The 18,182-nt window shown below is 38.1% G+C and overlaps 1 protein-coding gene across 1 annotated transcript in view; it reads left to right on the forward strand.

Annotated features, from left to right (window-relative positions):
* gbe1b (glucan (1,4-alpha-), branching enzyme 1b) overlaps positions 1-14,321 on the forward strand; it is an 84,131-nt gene extending 69,810 nt beyond the window's left edge. The window contains exons 15-16 of the mRNA XM_062419610.1: positions 1,984-2,101; positions 12,193-14,321. Of these exons, the coding sequence (XP_062275594.1) occupies positions 1,984-2,101; positions 12,193-12,255 (181 nt within the window). The 3' untranslated portion in view covers positions 12,256-14,321. The remainder of the gene's footprint in view (positions 1-1,983; positions 2,102-12,192) is intronic.
* The last annotated feature ends 3,861 nt before the right edge of the window (positions 14,322-18,182 follow it).

The raw sequence follows: 18,182 nt of genomic DNA on the forward strand, positions 1-18,182 counted from the left end.
TAATCTGTGTGTTGTAGTGTTATTAGCACATCAAATCAATTATAAAACCTTTTATTTGTAAATAATAACAGTTAGACTTAGAATTAGTTCATGTTCATGTAAATATGTTTATTTTCTGTAGTACAAGACTTATTTCTCACATAGTCACATAGATTATTGGTTTCCCTGAAGCATTATCATCCCTGAAAGAATATTTCCATATTCCTCTGATAATTATTGTAAAAATTCTATTGTGAAATGAGTTTGTTCTGTCAATAAAACACCATGGCAAGCGCGAGCAGAGGAGGTGTGGAGGAGGGGATCCTCCTCCTCAGCCGAAACAATGCACAGAGCTGCACTTCTTTTTAATCATCACTATCAAAGCAGACAAGCAGGCAGCAAAAGCGGAATTTTTCCGGCTTTGGGGCAGAATGAGGCAGTGTTTGAGGATCACACTCAAACTCCACAGTATTGCCTATGGGGATATAAGGTGATTATTCAGCCAGCCAATTAGGGTTGCTGTTTGCATGTCTGCTTCTTTATCCTGGTGTTTGTTACAGTACCACTCCTCACAGCTCATATCCCTGAAAGACAGGAGTAAATAATGCACTGCAAAGATGTTTACGGTATTTACATATTACATGGACATCGAGGTGCTCATGTAGGTTACTAAGCATTTCAGACAGGCATGAGCCAAGCTAGATTTTTGCCTGCAGAGAAGTGTTAAGATGAAAATATATATTTATGTACATGCTTGTCGAAGTGCACTTTCTTGAATTTTAAATCCAGCTTTTAAAATGTCTTAAATATTTCCTCTGACATTAATAATGACCTTCTAACTGATTCTGACATCCATCCATCCATCCATCTGACAAAGGGAGGAAGGTTTTTTTTTAAAGTCTGCCAGCTAAATTGTTTCCTCAGGCAGACTTTTGGAGCTCTTTCCCAACAATTTAGATATCACATTTCTCCCAGCTGAAGGGCATAATTCATCATGTGATCAATTTGATGGTGCACTTTTGTAAAAGCTGAATATATGCTGAAGCCCTCACTGGAGCATATGGCATGATTTACATATTATATTTAATGTAATGTATTTCCATCTTGGTTTCTCTTCAGGAGCACACATATTTCATGAAACTGTGGTACCCTTTTATGGAAGCTGCCAACTTTCAGCTCTTCAACGTCTGAACACCCTTGTTCAAAAACACAGCAGAGACATTGCGCAAAAAGAATGAAGAAAAAGTCCCTTACCCCTCCACCCCCACCCACACAAACAGCACACGTACTACTGTTTCTACTACTATCATTCTCTCAGTGGAGTAAAGAAGCATGCAGTGTCTTTCAACTGATAAGGACTTTTATGTATAAAAAAAATCATGTGCATGAGCAACATACAGTTTTGACAGTATGACAGTATTTATATAGGATATTAACCACATAGATCCAGGGCTCTAGCTTTAACTAAATATCAATAGTGATGCTTGAGCAGTCTTTTCTTGTTTGTGTTATATTAGTACTTCATTTTAATACACTTTTAGTGATATCCTCAAAAAAATTCAAATGTGATTCAAAGTTGCAAAGCAATAAAACTCAAGAAATTCTGAGAGAAGAGAATACTTTTTGTAGGCGCTGTATTTGTTATCACTCATTTGGATCACTTTTTTTGATTGAATTCATTATTTATGCAGTGAATTAGATAAATTAGACAGGCAGGCTGGATGGTTGAGCCGTGGTTGAATCACTTTTGTATTTATGTTAATTTCAGGCAGCATTCCCTTTGTCTGTTAGGGCTCCGCACTGTCACTTTGCAGTGCTGTGAGGGGGAGATGAATGCTGATGGATGTGAGGATTTCAATGAGTATAAACCAGCTGAGCCCTGCTAAACCAAGTCTGCACACCAAAAGCACTGCTGCTAAAACCTTCTCTTGTGGTTCTTTTTTGTCTTAGATCATATAATCTTGTTTCCCACTGTCATTGCGCCTTAACCTCCATCTTTGCCAGATACAAAATCAAGCTGGATACAGATGAGGCTCTGTATGGAGGTCATGGACGGCTGGACCACAACACTGAGTTCTTCACTGAGCCTGTGCCCTTCAAAGGTCATCCCAACTCCATGCAGGTAACATATTTTCAGCATCACACTTTTGACTAATCAAAGGTAATCTTTTGTTTAACATAATCAAGTCCTAAATATGGAGTGTACTCAAATTACCAGTCCAGGGCCATTGTAGTGGAGTCCAGTCTTTAGACTACTTTTCTGATGAGCTGTATCACCATCCCACTCTGCATACTAATTCTAACGTTGTCCTTAGGATGTGCATTCACACTGTGAAAATGACAAAATTAAGTACTACTCAAAAATGTCAGCATGCATACTAAATGATTTTTGAGAGTGCTTTGAATGGACACTATTGTCCCAAAATGCAATGCACATATATAATATAGGAGCTCCTCATGACTGGAAAACATGAAAAGGAGTTGTGGGCGGTGATGAGACATCTCAGAAAACCAAAACATTAGGTATAAAAAAATGTTGGACAAACATTTTTCTCTCTCTTGAATGTTGCCATCAGATTTACAAAATCACATGACTCACATAATTTCCTATTTTTACAACAAAAGACAATGAATTTGTTGCGTAATAACTGTCAAAGTAGAATACTGTAGATAGAATAGATTTATTGATTCACTGTATTATTATATACTTGCAGCTTTAATTTATAGTGTAGGCTGTGGCTCAGGGGTAGAGTGGTCGTCCACCGATCGAAAGATCTGTTTGATTTGAAACCAACGCCTATGGGCGCACACACTGGGGCAAGTGCATTTGCTATTTAGACAACGTGGGTTAGTCTGAAACTAACAAAGACATATGCGTAGCGCCTGCCATCCGCTGTGCACCGACCGCAAGATGGAGCCCTTTAACTTGTTGAAATAATGTGTAACTAATAGCATTAATAATGACTGCATTCTATTTAGGTGTGTTTTTTTTCTTAACATCCAGGTATAGACTTTTTTTTATTATAGCAGGAAAACAGATGACATTAATGATGGCTCCCTTCCATTGAAGTTTCCCAGTAGACCACTTCAGTGAGCACAATGGATCCCGACACTGAAGCATAATACTGCCATTATTTATGTTATTAGCTGCGCCTGTGTTGAACAAATTAAAATGTCTGCTTTGAGGAAATGTTGCTGTGCTGTCTCCCATCACCGGGCCAGCTCAGTGAAACACTTAAAGCTCATGATGCATGTTTGAACAGGACTGAGAAGATTAAAAAGTATCCACCAAGCAGAAGATAACAGCTGACTCATGGTTGATGCCAGAATAGCAAGTTTACACAATACTAAACATGGCAACACTCGAGAGGGTAACTATATTGCTAATAAGAAAATAGCAGGCACAATGGCAGAAGTAACAAACGTTATCTTCTTTCCTATTGTTGTCGTTTGTTCAGTGTCTTACTTCATATTCTGATACACTCCGCCCACCTTTCATATGATTTATTGCATCTAGCAGATGCACAGCATGCACACGTACACATTTTATTTAAATGTTCTTTTTGCAGCACTGCCAAGAGTTTATACCTGAATATACAATGTAATGTTCCGCACACTTATATGCATTTATCAGTCAGTTCCTGCACATGAATCTCTGGGATTTGTGCATTAATACTTTAGAAAAGAACCTACGCAGAAATAGATCTTTAAGTATAAAGTAAAAAAGAAAGTATCTGAACACTAACTGCTTGTGGCAGTGTAAAATGTGATGAAATGGCTGTCAGTTTATTCATGTTTTGTCCTTTTTATGTTCAATGTTTGATTTCACAAATCAGTTTAATTAACCCAGAATGGAGTTTGTAGTGAGAGGATCTTTTAAAGCCATTTTAATGAGGTTTAAGTGTGTTGCCATAAAAGAGAGCTGGCTTCTCTGGCACAAAGCCACCATCTCCCTCGCCTGGACCTCTCAGCTTAACCACTACTCTATAATTTAGTATCTCCTTCATTAATATGATTTTTTATGCAGAATCCAGAAAATGATCAAATATGGCTATATCTGTTCATCAGTGGAAAGTATTGATTGTTTGTGGATTCGCCACATCATTAGACTTTGTTTGTGAATATCATATTTGGTGTCTTTGCATTTTACGCTGCTAAAGCCTGCAGTTATCCAGGACTTATGTGAGAGAGTTATGTGAATCTAATATCTACTGCTTTTCCGAATCTTTGGCAAACAATTTGCATTATTCATGGAGTTAGAACTTACCTTTTCATGTGCATGCTTCTTAAACTTGCACAGCGTCACAGAGGGGAGAAAAATATCTGGGAGAACAAATCACTGGGCTTCCATAATGGAGACTGCTTAAGGCTAATGGCATGAAATAGGTTGGGCCTTGAAAAATAGAAGGAAACATTGATATGCATTTTAAGCATAGTGCTTGAGGATCTTCCTCATGTTTGCCTCCTTTTTTCTGATGTAATTTTTTTTCTTGATTAAAATGCTGAAAGGCAGTAAGATGTTTATGAATAAGGTTAGGGATGCACTGGGAATGATCACCAAAATAGTCCTGTGAAATGTATCTCTAAATCAGCTGATTGCAGGCTGTAGATCTTGTGTTAATCAATCCAATTAATGCAGGAGGACAGTGATATCTGTGAAGTCCTCTTCACAGTCATGATCTCCCTCCATGGTTTGTTTGGTAAGGAAATATATATTTCAAGGCAATCCACTTCCACTTAAACTGTTGCTGTTAGTTGCAGCATTGACATAGCACCTGATAAGGTGTTTGTTTATCTGAACTCAGCTTGAACCTCCTCAGATCAATACTGAACGCGTTGGTGCATTTAATGGATAGCAGATATTTTTCTGTATTAACTGTGGGACGGAGTACTTTAATGCATCAAAAATGTGTTTGGCAAAGCTTACACTGCTATTAAGAGCATCAATTCAGCATTATTTAAGTTTCCGTCAACCCGGGTTAAAAAGCATCTTTCTCTTTCACACAGACAGCCATTCTCCATCGTATTAGCTTAGGTTTCATCAGCTTAGGATTCAAATTCCACATTCTCTCAAATCTTTTCTAACTCTTATTAATTTAAACACCACTGCTTCACCCTTGTCCCTCTTGGCCAAAATATGAAGTTTAGTTAACAAGTCATCTGCTAATGTTGGCACCAACATGGATTAATGTGGAATGAAAGAGAGTGAGAGGAGTGAAGCCGACGAGGGAGGGAGGGAGGAAGTAGGGTCTGGACTCTTCTGTACATACTGTATCTCCTTAACAGCAGCGGCGGAGTGAGGCCTTGAAATCCACCGGGATTTTTTTCACCCCGGCGTTATGTCCCAACTGGTTTCCAATGTAACTGTTTTCCTTACCGAACAGCTCCAGCTGTGTTGCGCTTCCGTCAGCAGATTCATCACAGATTCACAAATATACAAAGCATAGTACTGGAGATTTTTAAGTCGCAGTTATAGTGCTCACTTTCAGAAAAATATTCGCTGCAGTAGATGTGAACTGCGACTTGAAAATCGCATTCATTGGATGAGCCCTTTTCTCCCTTTCCCAGCAGGCCGTGCTCCATTCCACATTTTAAGAACAAACAAAGAAACTATTATATTGCAGTTATAATTTTTAAATATACAACCATGGAAGTTGTAGAATACTGAAATAGGAGTTGATTTAAGTTGCAAAATTGGAAGTGATCAGAAAGAACCGGACCACAGGAGTGACCATGACTGAGAAATGCACAGCAAGAAAGCGGTATAAATACATCATGGATTACACTAAACTGATATATAAGTTGTGTGGTTTTCTCAGTATCTTGCAGCATCGGTGTCACCTGCGTACATTGCATGACTGAATATTGACCGGCTCATGGCAGTAGAGGGAGGGCCGCACACTCGCTTGCGATGGCCGGTCTGCAGATTATTCATGATGTAGCCGGCCTACCGGGAATTGCCCCGTCTCTCCCGATGGCCATCCCCCGCCTTTGCTTCACAGACTCCCGCTTACAGATTGCACAGTGAGACTGTAGTCTTGCATAAAGATCCTTCTTCCTCCCCCTCCTTCTTCTCCTCCTCTTACCTACCTTGTTATGACAAAAATAATCAGACAAGAGCCTCTGCGGGGGCTGCGAAAGGTGCCCACACCATCCATGTTTTATTTAACAACTGTTGCTTTCAAAGTCTGTGCAAACTCCTTCACGTCTGTCTTTTTAATGGGTCTCTCAGTTCTCCTGCTTCCTTGTTACTGCATCATAATAAACTCTCATATCCTGCAAAAATGCATCACTCCTCAGACTGAGAATGCACATAATTGGATGATGTCAGCAGAGGGACTGCAATGCCCCATGTGTACAAATCTGGACATTGATTGTTGCCATGTGATATCTCTTTAGCCCTTTCAATCATATTTGTCTTTCCTTTCTAAAAAAAAATCAGTAAAGAAATTAAAGAGCAAACGAACAAACAAAATATGGTAAACAGATGGTAAACAGGTTCTACAAAGTATGCAGGAGAATGCTCCATATTGTAGTAGACAGTTTTAATATCAAACCTTCCTATTACAGTACTGTATATGATTCAGCTTTAACACATTTCTTGCTAAAACAGACTTGAACTTGAACTGTGAAAATATGCATATTTCACAGTTAAAAAATGTGCTAAAAATCAAATTAACACTCCATATTTGTGACTGTAAAATAAGTTGATTCATTTGCCGGTTAATACATATTAGCACACAAATTTATGATAAAATGTAAGTTAACCTGCTCTGTAAGTTGTCACATTACAGTTTTGTTTGTGTTATAACGTCAAAGGGAAAGTGCTAAGAAACGCTGATGAATAATTAGCTGCTTCAGAACCTTTTGATAAACTTTGCATGCATCAAAGGAGTTGTCTCCTTTGACAGTTTCACTAAAAGAAATTAAGCTGAAGTGAGGAAGAAAAAGAAAGTGAGGGGAAACATAGCAGGCTGGTAGCAAATGATCAAAAGACTCACGTTTCCATCAGAAACATCTGAGGCCTGATGTTGAAGTCTGAACTAACAGAGTAAAACTGTGACAGAATGCAGAGGACCTGCTTCACACTATATGTGATACAGGTTAGATCAGGTACTTAAAATACATATACTTGCTGTGTATACTGTATAGATGTGTAATAGAGAGGTAAGAGCTTACATTGATCAGATTTTAGCTTTGGTACAGACATTCATTGTTTCCAGGTGATGTATCCTAATGATTTCGGTGATTCCCCTGACTTTTCATCTTGCACCGGTGAGGTTGATGTTTTTGTTTTCGAGAAAAATGCCTCGTCAACTATCGGATGGGTTTCCATCAAATTTACTGCATGTATTTATTTCAAGCAAATGTTGGCATGCTAACATGATAAACTAAGATGATGAAGATGTTTATCATCTTCATCATTATCCTGTACCTCTTTACTGCAACATCAGCATATCAGCAATGTCATTGTAAGCATGTTATGATGCTGATGTTAGTATTTAGTTCAATGCGCTGCTGTAGCAAAGTGCAGAGATAGCATGGCTAATAAAAGAGCTTAATGTACAAATTATGTTGTTAGTCATGTCAGTCACGTAAGCTTGGTGATTAGGCTGATCATGAATAAATCCAAAGTTGTTGTTTTTTGTTTTTTCTTAATCACCTGGATGTTGTAATTTTGGTCCTATTACTGGAGTTAGAATATCAATTTAAGTGCTGATCCTGAAAAGTGACAATGCTACAACTGACTTTCAACAATTAAGTTGTGGAAGTATTATAACCAGTCAAAATGATGGCCAGAAGCAGAATTTGCCTTTAGTTGAGTCTTAACTCATTGACATCCAAGTCATATTTGTGTTGTTATAATGTCAGATCCTTGGCCCTTGCCTAAAATATAACCTGCATGTACAGAAGTGCTTACAGGCAGTTGATCCTTGTTAAGTGAGTAATGGAGCAGAATAGAGACATGTCTGGAGAGTGAAAGTGCAAGGGTAGTCAAGCCATGTTCTTGCCAGCAGCTGGTGTCAGGAGACAGAAACCTAGTGGTTGATATATTCCTGTGAAGGACCTCATGAATCCTTTATCAGCATTTTTGAACATTGATCAGATTGAGTATCAGCCCAAAGGCTGGACTCTGCTCTTGAAGTGAGTCAAAAAACAAATTCTCACATGGAAGTTTGATACAAGATGATACAAAAACACCCACGCGACAAAAGAATTCAAGACTACGTCCAAACCTAGAATACGGCGTGGCCCTGTATGAAATTAAATTTGACATTAAACACTTGGCCAAGGTGATAGATGAAGTTACACCACTAAGTGTGATTGTCTGTCAGTCACAGACTTTTGTGTTGCGGTCCAGCTAAAAAGGACAAATGGACTTAACTTTTTACGAATACAGTAGCTTCCAAAAATCAGCTTGGCCTCCTCCTCATCTCATTTTGTTTTGCAGTTTTCATAATGATACTTTAAAATATTCAGATCTGCAAAGGTTCTGTTGTTGGATCTGGCTGCTGGTAGTTACTGCTGTTGCTTAGATCTGAAATGTCTGCCAGTGAAGGCAAGGCAAGTTTATCTATGTAGTACATTTCAGCAACAAGGCAATGCAGAGTGCTTAACATAAAACATTGAAAGCGTCAGGACAAAGTGCAAAAGAAACACGCCACACAAAAATCAACTAAAAACAGTCATTAAAGAGCCAAAAGAATAGAAAACAAAAACAAGCTAAAATAGAGTTAGACACATAAAACAGCAGAATAAAAGCTTCAGTGCAGTGTAAGAAATGAATAATTACTTGATTGAATAAAAGGCTCCTTAGCCTTGATTTAAAAGAACTGAGAGCTGCAGCAGACCTGCAGTTTACTGGGAGTTTGTTCCAAATATGTGGTGCATAAAAACTGAATGATGTTTTTTGTCTATGTTTAGTTTTGATTCCAGGAACAGAAAGCAGACCTGAACCACGTGACCTGAGAGGTCTGGTTGGTTCATAATGTAACATAAGATCAGGAATGTATTTTGGCCCTAAACAATCAGCACTTTGTAAACCAACAGTAGTAGTATGAGATCAATTATTTGACAGACAGGAAGCTATTATAAAGATCTGAGAACTGGAGTGATGTGATCCACTTTCTTGGTCTTAGTGAGGACTCGAGCAGCCGCGTTCTGAATCGACTGCTGAATCGAGACCTGTAAAGACACTGTTACAGTAGTAGAGTCTACTGAAGATAGTGAAGCAGTTAACACCTACTCCAAATGACTCATCAGAAAGTAGCAAAGGCTTTATGGACATATTCAAACAAACCCAGTGAGATGTTGGAAGACATGGGTTGCTTGTTGTACATAAGACATAAGTCAAATTATTGCTGCACTAAAGAAAACATCACACCTCATCATTTATTAATATTGGGTGTCTGGGATTGTGATCTTTATTAAATCATAGCTACGGTTAACTTGATGCGTGAAGTTATTAGCACAGATGTGACCGATCAGCAGGATGATCTTCGTTGATTTCCCAGAGCGCTGAATAACCTTAAAATACATCCAAAATTCTTAAACACAGCTGCATACTCAAGTTTGTTGTATTAAAACTGACGTGTACATGATTTTTAGTAAATGGATTAAAATCTGCACAACCACTAGCAGGGTTTAATGTAACATTTTTCCCCACATGGCCAGTTGAGTTTTACTGGAGCTGCTGCCAAAAAATTTAAGTAACTCTTTTAGAGTTTTTGTGATTTATTAGACATAATGTGTACAACAGTGACGTTCCTTTTAGATTTGGTTGTTTTCCTTCAGTTCTTCATATGTAGTGTTTAGATATTGATTTGTAATATTTATATATTACACAAATACACGGTCGCCCATAAAGTTGGAATAATTTTGTTTTCAGACACATTCCTCTTTTTATTTTCTATTTATACACATCAGTAATCACCTTTGACCAGGTGCAATGAGATTGATCAATACAATTTTGAGAATATATACACTTTATCTATCAAGAATAAATCATATTTTCACAATCATTTCATGGAAAGAGGTAAAAAAAATATTTTATTCCAACTTTATGGGCGACCGTGTATAAATAAATACAATCTTTTGACATGTTTAAACCTATATTATGCATAGTTAAACAAACAGACAGAGTAACAGATGTAATATCTGTACTTTAGGAGAGATTTCTGTAGTAAAGGTTTAACGTTGTTGTAAATGTATGCAACATCTCAAACGGTATGTTGTTTATACACCTTGGTGATGAACACTTAAGCATGGAGCTGTGTCTCCTGCCGACTCGGCTGCTGTTAAAGTCACACAGAAGACATGCAGTGAGGATGCCAACCAGCTAGCGAGTCAGCCGGCAAACTGTACAAAACATATCACAGCTGCTGTTTTCCACCCACGAATGTAGGAACCAATCTTTCTTTTTGTAGTCTCCTACGTTTCTGGGTTTTTTTGGGGGTTTTTTTTACGTGTGGCCCTTTAACCCTTACATCTGTGAAACAACAGACAGCTCTACCTTCATCTCAACAATCAGTTTCGTTGTCCTGTGTGATCAGATAACTCCGAACAACAGCCTCACCCTGCAGCTTTATGAGTTGTTTGTTTAAGTAAGTAAGTGTGAGTGTGCAACAGGTCATGTACAGTATACTGTGTGCACAGTATGTATCTATTTTATACCACCACCATGCTGTCAGGAGTAATGTGTTAATTAGGAGGCCTCCCAGTAATTGCTGTGCTAACACTTGAGATTATCTGCTGATCTTTGTTCACAGATCGATTTAGAATTTGTCACTATTGTTATCTATTTGGTGGAAATAAAAGCTGTTGACATATTCCAGGTTAGGCTCAGCGGTAGCTTTTGTTCAAACAGGTGCAATGATTCATTCTGCCTTTCCTTCTCTCTGCGGTGCGTCTGCATGGAGACTCTCCCACTGAGACTGTTTAATTAGTCACCAATGTCTATGTCAGTGTTTCAGCGCCGGGCTGCTCAACTCCCTCAGTGACAAACTGTTGCCAAAGAAACACATCCACAGCAAGCTCAGATCCACTGATGCCGAGGGGCGGCTTGAAGAGTTCAGGGGGTGATTGAATTGTTTACAGCTCTGCGCTCGATTTCAGTTTTCTGTTGGGAAATATAGCATCATTTATATCTGCTTGGCTTTTCCTTTGGCATAAATCTAAAATGACTAATGGTACACAGTGGTTCCTTGCCTTCAAATGACACTGAGAATATCAAAAGGATTGATCAAAGACTTTATTAGCAGCACCACTCCAAACTAACACCCTCAGTGAGATTCCTATAAGGAATCTGCCATTTTCTTCTTTTTTTTGTGATGTACTTATTTTTTGCTGGCGTGTTTTTCTTCAGTCTAGCAAAACTCGGGAGATTCTTTCAGCTCAACATATGCCTACGGGCGGACTGCATCTTCACAGAGTCCCAAATTTACAGTTGATGCACTGCCAATATGGAAAAGATGATGAAACACAGTTATTGCATTGATTGGTTTAGAATTGAAAAATTTTGATTTTTTTGCCCTCACTCGAGGCAAAATTGTTCATTTGAGGATTGTTCACTTGAATGCACAAGCTTTTAATGAAATGGAATGTTAATGATATGAATCTGAAGCAGATTAAATCACTGATAATAAAAAAATAATAATGCGGCACCAACTATGCCAGGATGTATATTCTCCATAGCTCAAAGCTTAAAAATATGTGCTACTGCACCAGACACACAGGCTCAACTTTAAGCAGTTGTGACATCTAAGCTCACAGCAGATCTGCTGACTCCAGTGCCACCCAGAGGTCTTAATGTAGCTGCAAGTCTGTCACACTTTAATTATACCTCTCTAACCTTGACGGTCCTCTTCGATCAAGGCTGTGGTGTTTGTGTACTGTCTCCACCGAAGAGTTATTTTTCTGCTCAGATCTGAATATCCCCTCTAAATACAGCCCCTATCCTCTTCTTCACTGTCCTGTCTTTTTTTCCCCTCCCCTTTTCCTCCTCCTCTTCGTTTATCCATCACGTCGACCTTGATTGTGAGGAGCGATCACTCCTGATCATCAAGGCACCACCAAATGCCTCCGTGTCTCACTTTTTGGAATGGATGAACCAAAATCAGAGATTTGTTTTCATAACCATTCTTCAATTATCATCTCACTTTTCTCCCCACTTTCTTTCCTCTCTTTGTCTTTCTTTCTCTCTCTCTCTCTCAGGTCTACATCCCCTGCAGAACAGCTATTGTCCTGGCCAACGCGGAGATAGATTACTGTTATTAGAGGGTGATTGTCTCCACAGAGACCAGGATCGAGAATGGATTCCAACCCCAAACTGAGTGTTAACAATCACCTTCGTCTTATAGTGTCAACCTTGCACACCACCCAGTCCCACTTTTTGTATGTAAGTCTTTTTGTAGATGGAAAAAGCATTGTGAGCTTTTCTGCTTTCAAACACCATCTGCAACCTTAGATGCTGTGTAACCCCATTTACTACAGATCGGGCCATTTGGGAAGCGTCCAACCTAACCAGCAGCTAGATGCTAAAACTCAAAGCCCTGCCTGTCGAGTCCATCCGCTACTACACAGTAGTCATTTATAGAATCTGTTGAATTTGGCGTGTCATCTGAAAACACATGACCAGTAACTGTAGCAGAGGAAAGCAATACAAGTGTTCATTTATTCATGCATGGTAAAACCTCAGAGACATTTTTTTTTTTATTTCATAAATGTTGAAATACATTTGACTTGGTTTTAATTATTTTGTATTTAAATACAAATAATATTATAGTCAGTGTCAAAGACACAAAGAGATTTACTGTATTACCAGCACTTGAAAATCTAAACATCTAGGTATTTATTCACTGGTAATCCATCTTCGTTAATTTGCATTGTGAGACATTGTATAAAAATATTGCAATTTGCACAAAGTAATAAGCTGCTTTGAATTATTATACTTCTAATGAGTATCTAAAGCAATTGTGTTGTAATGTTTGAATTTATGCAGCTACTGGGAACATTTATGTGGTTATTTATGGCACAGTTATTAAGCCAGTAATTTGCAGCTAAACAAAGTGATAAAATCACCTGATTTAGATTGTTCACAGTGTGTCGCATAATACACATTACACAGTAACCATTTCAGCTGAATTATAGGTTTTTTTCTCCACTTTACATAAACTAATGCACAGTTTTCTCTACTGTAGATCACAGATGTAGTGTTTGTCAAATTCACTGCACTTCTGCTAAATTCTCAAATTCTACTAAACACTGATACTGAAGATTGACACATCATTTTGTGTGGGAGAAAACAGTTTTACCGATATGACTCACACACACTTGGCTACTTTAAGGTACTATGATTTATGTGCACCATGTTCATTAGTTCTGTAGTGCTCCCCTGGGACGTTCCTGAAAAGCACAGAAGCAGCCTACATTCACACAGAGAATGACGTGCCTCCTCCAATTAGCTGTGACTTATGTGACTTTTCTCTCAACGTACTTGATGATTGAACATCTCAAAGAACAGCTGCAATGTTCATTTTGTGTTCCCCCATAGCTGTTACGTGAGAAGGTTGTTGATTAACTAAAATTTGGAAAAACTGTAGAACATCATTGATCGTTGGTGACTGTTTTTATGTCTTCTGAACTCACTCACTCAGGCAAAATGTGCAATTCATTAAAATGGTCTTTCGTGTGACAGTTTTCATCATATTTTAAGGTTATGTTTAGCAAATGACTGTGATAAAAAAAGACTGTTCCCATCATTGTGTGTTGCCTGTTTTCAAGCCTCCCTCCAAAAGTCTCTTGTTCCATATGAATGGATGTCTTTTGACTATTTTCAGTATTCTCTGCACATTTGATCAACGCAGTAAGTGAAACAAGAGCTGACTTAGGGCACCGTAAATAAAAGCTAATGATTTACTGCCATAGGCACTGTAATACTGTGATATACACCTACAGCATTAGTGCAGATTCTTAGTCATTTAAACCAGTGTATTTTATATATGCTATACTGTAGCATACTGTATGGCAGGTTTTGATCTACCTCCCCTGCAGCTGAAGGAAAAACACATTTATATTCAGGGCCATCCTCCTGTGTTTAGCCAAAAGTATCATGAACATGTCATTTCTTTTTGTATAACACCAAAGCATTCAAAAACGCCCTTTCCCACCTCTCAAAAAGTACAGAGATGATCACTCTGCATAAATTTCAAGCAACGAGGTTACGAGACTGAAGTGGAGTGTTTAATCATCCCTCATCTGACCCAATGTCATTGTCGTTTTACCGCTGCCAAAATTAATTGTCTGCATTTATTCTCAAAAGTAAAATTGATGTCTGATGCACAGTAACTATTGTGGCATATTTCTTTCATTATTACTAATGATAATAAATCAGTGTCTGTCTGGTTGCAAGAAAAATGTGGATGAACTGAGTGTGCAGCCTGACTACTGATTGTGATCCATCCCACACTTCTGGAAATCCAGCATCCTCCAGAGCATTGTGACTGGTCCATCGTGTAAATGTGCCAGATTTAGCCATACAAGCCAACTTCATCTATCTCAGGGTGATATAAACAATAATGATGCTCACAAGAAATGATGCACAAATTATATAAATAAATCACATTGCAACTGGTTCCATTAAAGGTTATCTTGAATGAAGAATAATTATGTTGCAATTACATTTACTTTTGTTTGTTTTTTTGGAGGGGTGGGGGTCATTTTTGCTTGCAAATATTTGAAATTCTGAATCATTTTTTTTCACAAAGTGTTCTTCTTTTTAAACAATACTCTTACAAGGAAAGCCCCCAAATATTTGGGACGACTAAAAGAAGTAATATGCTCTGCCCTGTGAAGTTTCAGTTTCAATTTGGTGACCAGGGAAGCTGTGAAATGTTGTTACAGGACCGTACAGAGCAGCTGCCTCAACAATTCCCACAACATATATAAGGAGGTTGAAAGACAACTCATAAAGACCATAATACTTCAATTTCTATTTTCTAGGCATCGACACTTTGTGCCGCATATAACACCAGATTATATGTCTTTGTGTGCTGCATCAATACAAGCAGCTTCTGAAGAGTAGCTGCGCCATGAAAAGCACTTTGGGAAGATCACAATGTAGCTTTTGTTGAGGCTGTTTCAGGTGCTGATTCAATTCTGTGGTCGTTTTTGAAGCTGCATTTTTGTGGTTCCGTGTGATTTTTTTCTTCCTCTGAATATATTTTCTCTCTAGTTTATCTACTGGCCCATACAGTGCTTAGGGTTCACTTAGGGTTCAAGTTCATGTTTTGTAATAATATGTTTCTGCAATTTTTCAGCCTTTCATCATCGTTGATTATGTAATAAAGACACATGCCAACAATGCTTTTTTTAAATAGTGCCCATTAACTATTGTATACTTCAGTAATGCAGTTCAATCCATTTACCAAAACACTTTACAGCACAATGCAACACCACTACATGTTAAACCAACATGTTTCTGACAATCTCAGCAAAATACAAAATACAAGCCTCAAAAAGTTCAACATAACTATTTCATGTGTATTGCCCTGAATTGTAAATGTTGGTGTTTTGAGCACCTCCTGTAGACATGATTGTCATGAAATATGCAGGACATATACAATATTGTGTTGTGTATGCAGGCACATACTTCAAGGGTTAATGCCTAGAGGGAAGATTTCAGAGACTGAAATATTGTCTTAGTCAGAATTGGCGGTATCACAAGCACAAAAAGGATGTTTTCAGAGTCTGACCCATGAGACCACAAGTCAGGAAAAGATTTTACAATGTATGCTGCTGCAGCTTTAACACAAAATGCCCGAAATGATATTTGATTCTGTTGTTTATGTTTTCCAGATGAATGTGTAATTGTTTAGGCCAAAATAGACATTATTTCTACCATTTCTACCACAAACATCTCAGTCGCATATATTAAGTTAATTACATTAATAAGTTCAATGTTCCCTGGTTATATGGTATTTCATCTGTTGCCACAGAAGGAAAACAATTGATAAATGACTGGCAGGAGATAATATAACAACTCAGAATGTAGTATAAAGCAATAAGACCTGAATGACAATTGTCATATGCCTTGATCAAGACAGTGCATGAAATCCCATCATTTCCCTGTCTTTCAGTTTGTATGTGAATATAAGAGTGTTGAAGCAGCAGGGAGAACCAGAATCTAAGAACCCAATTTAACAGCATGTACCCTCCCAGACGGATGGAACAATCAGTATGCTGCAAGATAAAGAAGATTTAAAACCTCTCTAAAGTTTAAATGTATGTATGTATTTCCAATTCAGGTTGCCAGAAATTACACATTTTATTAAATATAAACATGTCATGTTATCATTAAATATAATATAATACAATATAGACAAATATACACATCACATCAGTCAAATTGGACATTGACAGTCATTGCTGGCCAACATCTGTTGGGATTGGGAAACAGTAGGACAATTTTGGTAAGAGGTTCAAAATCTTATTTATCGTGAGGAATACTTTTTTTTATCTTGATGGTTGGAAGAGTGTTTGAGATTAGTTTTTTCTAAGATCCCATGGTATTTACTTTTCAGAGAAAATAATACTTGGTTGGGCTGTATTGGTAATACATGAGAGGCACAAACTGAGGCTAGTTTTGGAACTACTATAATATTTTGTTTTGTCTTGGGGTCAACGGAGGCTGAATTGTATTCGACAGCCTCCAGTGTTTGTGCTAGAAGCAAGGCTAAACATGTGACCAATCTATCTGTTTATTGAAAACATGAAGATGAAATTGATATCAGGTTTTTTTCATCTAATCTTTGGTAAGACAGCAAAATTTCCAAAATGTTGGAGTAATCCTTTGATGCCAATACCGAACCCTTGCAAACGAGGCTTCTGGGTCAAACCAATCTTAATCTTTACATATCTCATTGTGATTGGTATGACTGTAAACAAAACTGGTGTTTAATTTGGGCACTCTTAATGGAGTACTCATCAGCAAGCCAGAGAGAGGAGATCAGTGTTTGTGGAGGGACTGTTGTCAGGGCCAGCACTGAACATAGAGTGCTGATATTCTTTTTGTCATTACTCTCATTTTTTCATCTTCATGCGGAACATTGGCAGTGATTGGTTCCAATGCAGATCATCAGGACCCAAAGTGCCACTTTTTTCCTATTGTACAAGGTAATTAACTGCATTGTCCTGTTATCACATGTCTATTCAGTCCTCATTTAAACAGCTTGGATGAAAACAATCGAGCCCCTGTGAACGAGCTGGGAAACACTGGCCTGCTGACACAAAATATGCTTAGGCCACCCGTTTTTTATAAAGGTGCTTAAAATAAGTTCAAACCAGCTTCCAAAAATGTATAGATCCTGTACACATCCTGTCTCAAAATGATGCTGAAAAACTAATCCATGCATTTGTTACTTCTAGGCTGGATTATTGCAATTCATTATTATCAGGCTGTCCTAATGAATCTCTAAAGACTCTCCAACTGGTCCAGAATGCAGCTACACGCGTTCTGACAAAAACTAGAAAGAGAGATCACATTACTCACATTTTGGCTTCACTGCATTGGCTTCCCGTAAAATCTAGAATAGAATTTAAAATCCTTCTCCTCACTTTTAAAGCTCTTAATGGTCAGGCTCCATCATATCTTAAAGAGCTTAGTACCTTATGTACCTGGGTCAATGACGTATAAGGATTTTCAACAACTCAATTTTAGAATAATAAAAACAAGCATATCTAATGCAGTAGTTCAAACATTCAGAACGTTGTGTACCTGAAAATTCATATTACAATTTGAAAGTGATTTTACTGGGGGTTTTTCAAGATTAATTGGCACTGGCCTTAAAAAAAGTCATGTGGTGCGACCATGATTCTTTGAACTACTGCATTAGATATGCTTGTTTTTATTATTCTAAAATTGAGTTGTTGCAAATCCTTATACGTCATTGACCCACCTACCAGAACACTGCGCTCCCAGCATGCAGGCCTACTTGTGGTTCCTAGCATCTCTAAAAGTAGAATGGGAGGCAGAGCCTTCAGTTATCAGGCTCGTCTCCTATGTAACCATCTCCCAGATTCGGTCCGGAGGGCAGACACCCTCTCTACGTTTAAGAGTAGGCTTAAAACTTTCCTTTTTGATAAAGCTTATAGTTAGGGCCGGCCAGGCTTGTCCTGGACCAGCTCCTAGTTTATGCTGCTATAGG

The sequence above is a fragment of the Scomber scombrus genome, chromosome 5 (genome assembly GCF_963691925.1).
Source record: "Scomber scombrus chromosome 5, fScoSco1.1, whole genome shotgun sequence".
NCBI lineage: Eukaryota > Metazoa > Chordata > Actinopteri > Scombriformes > Scombridae > Scomber > Scomber scombrus.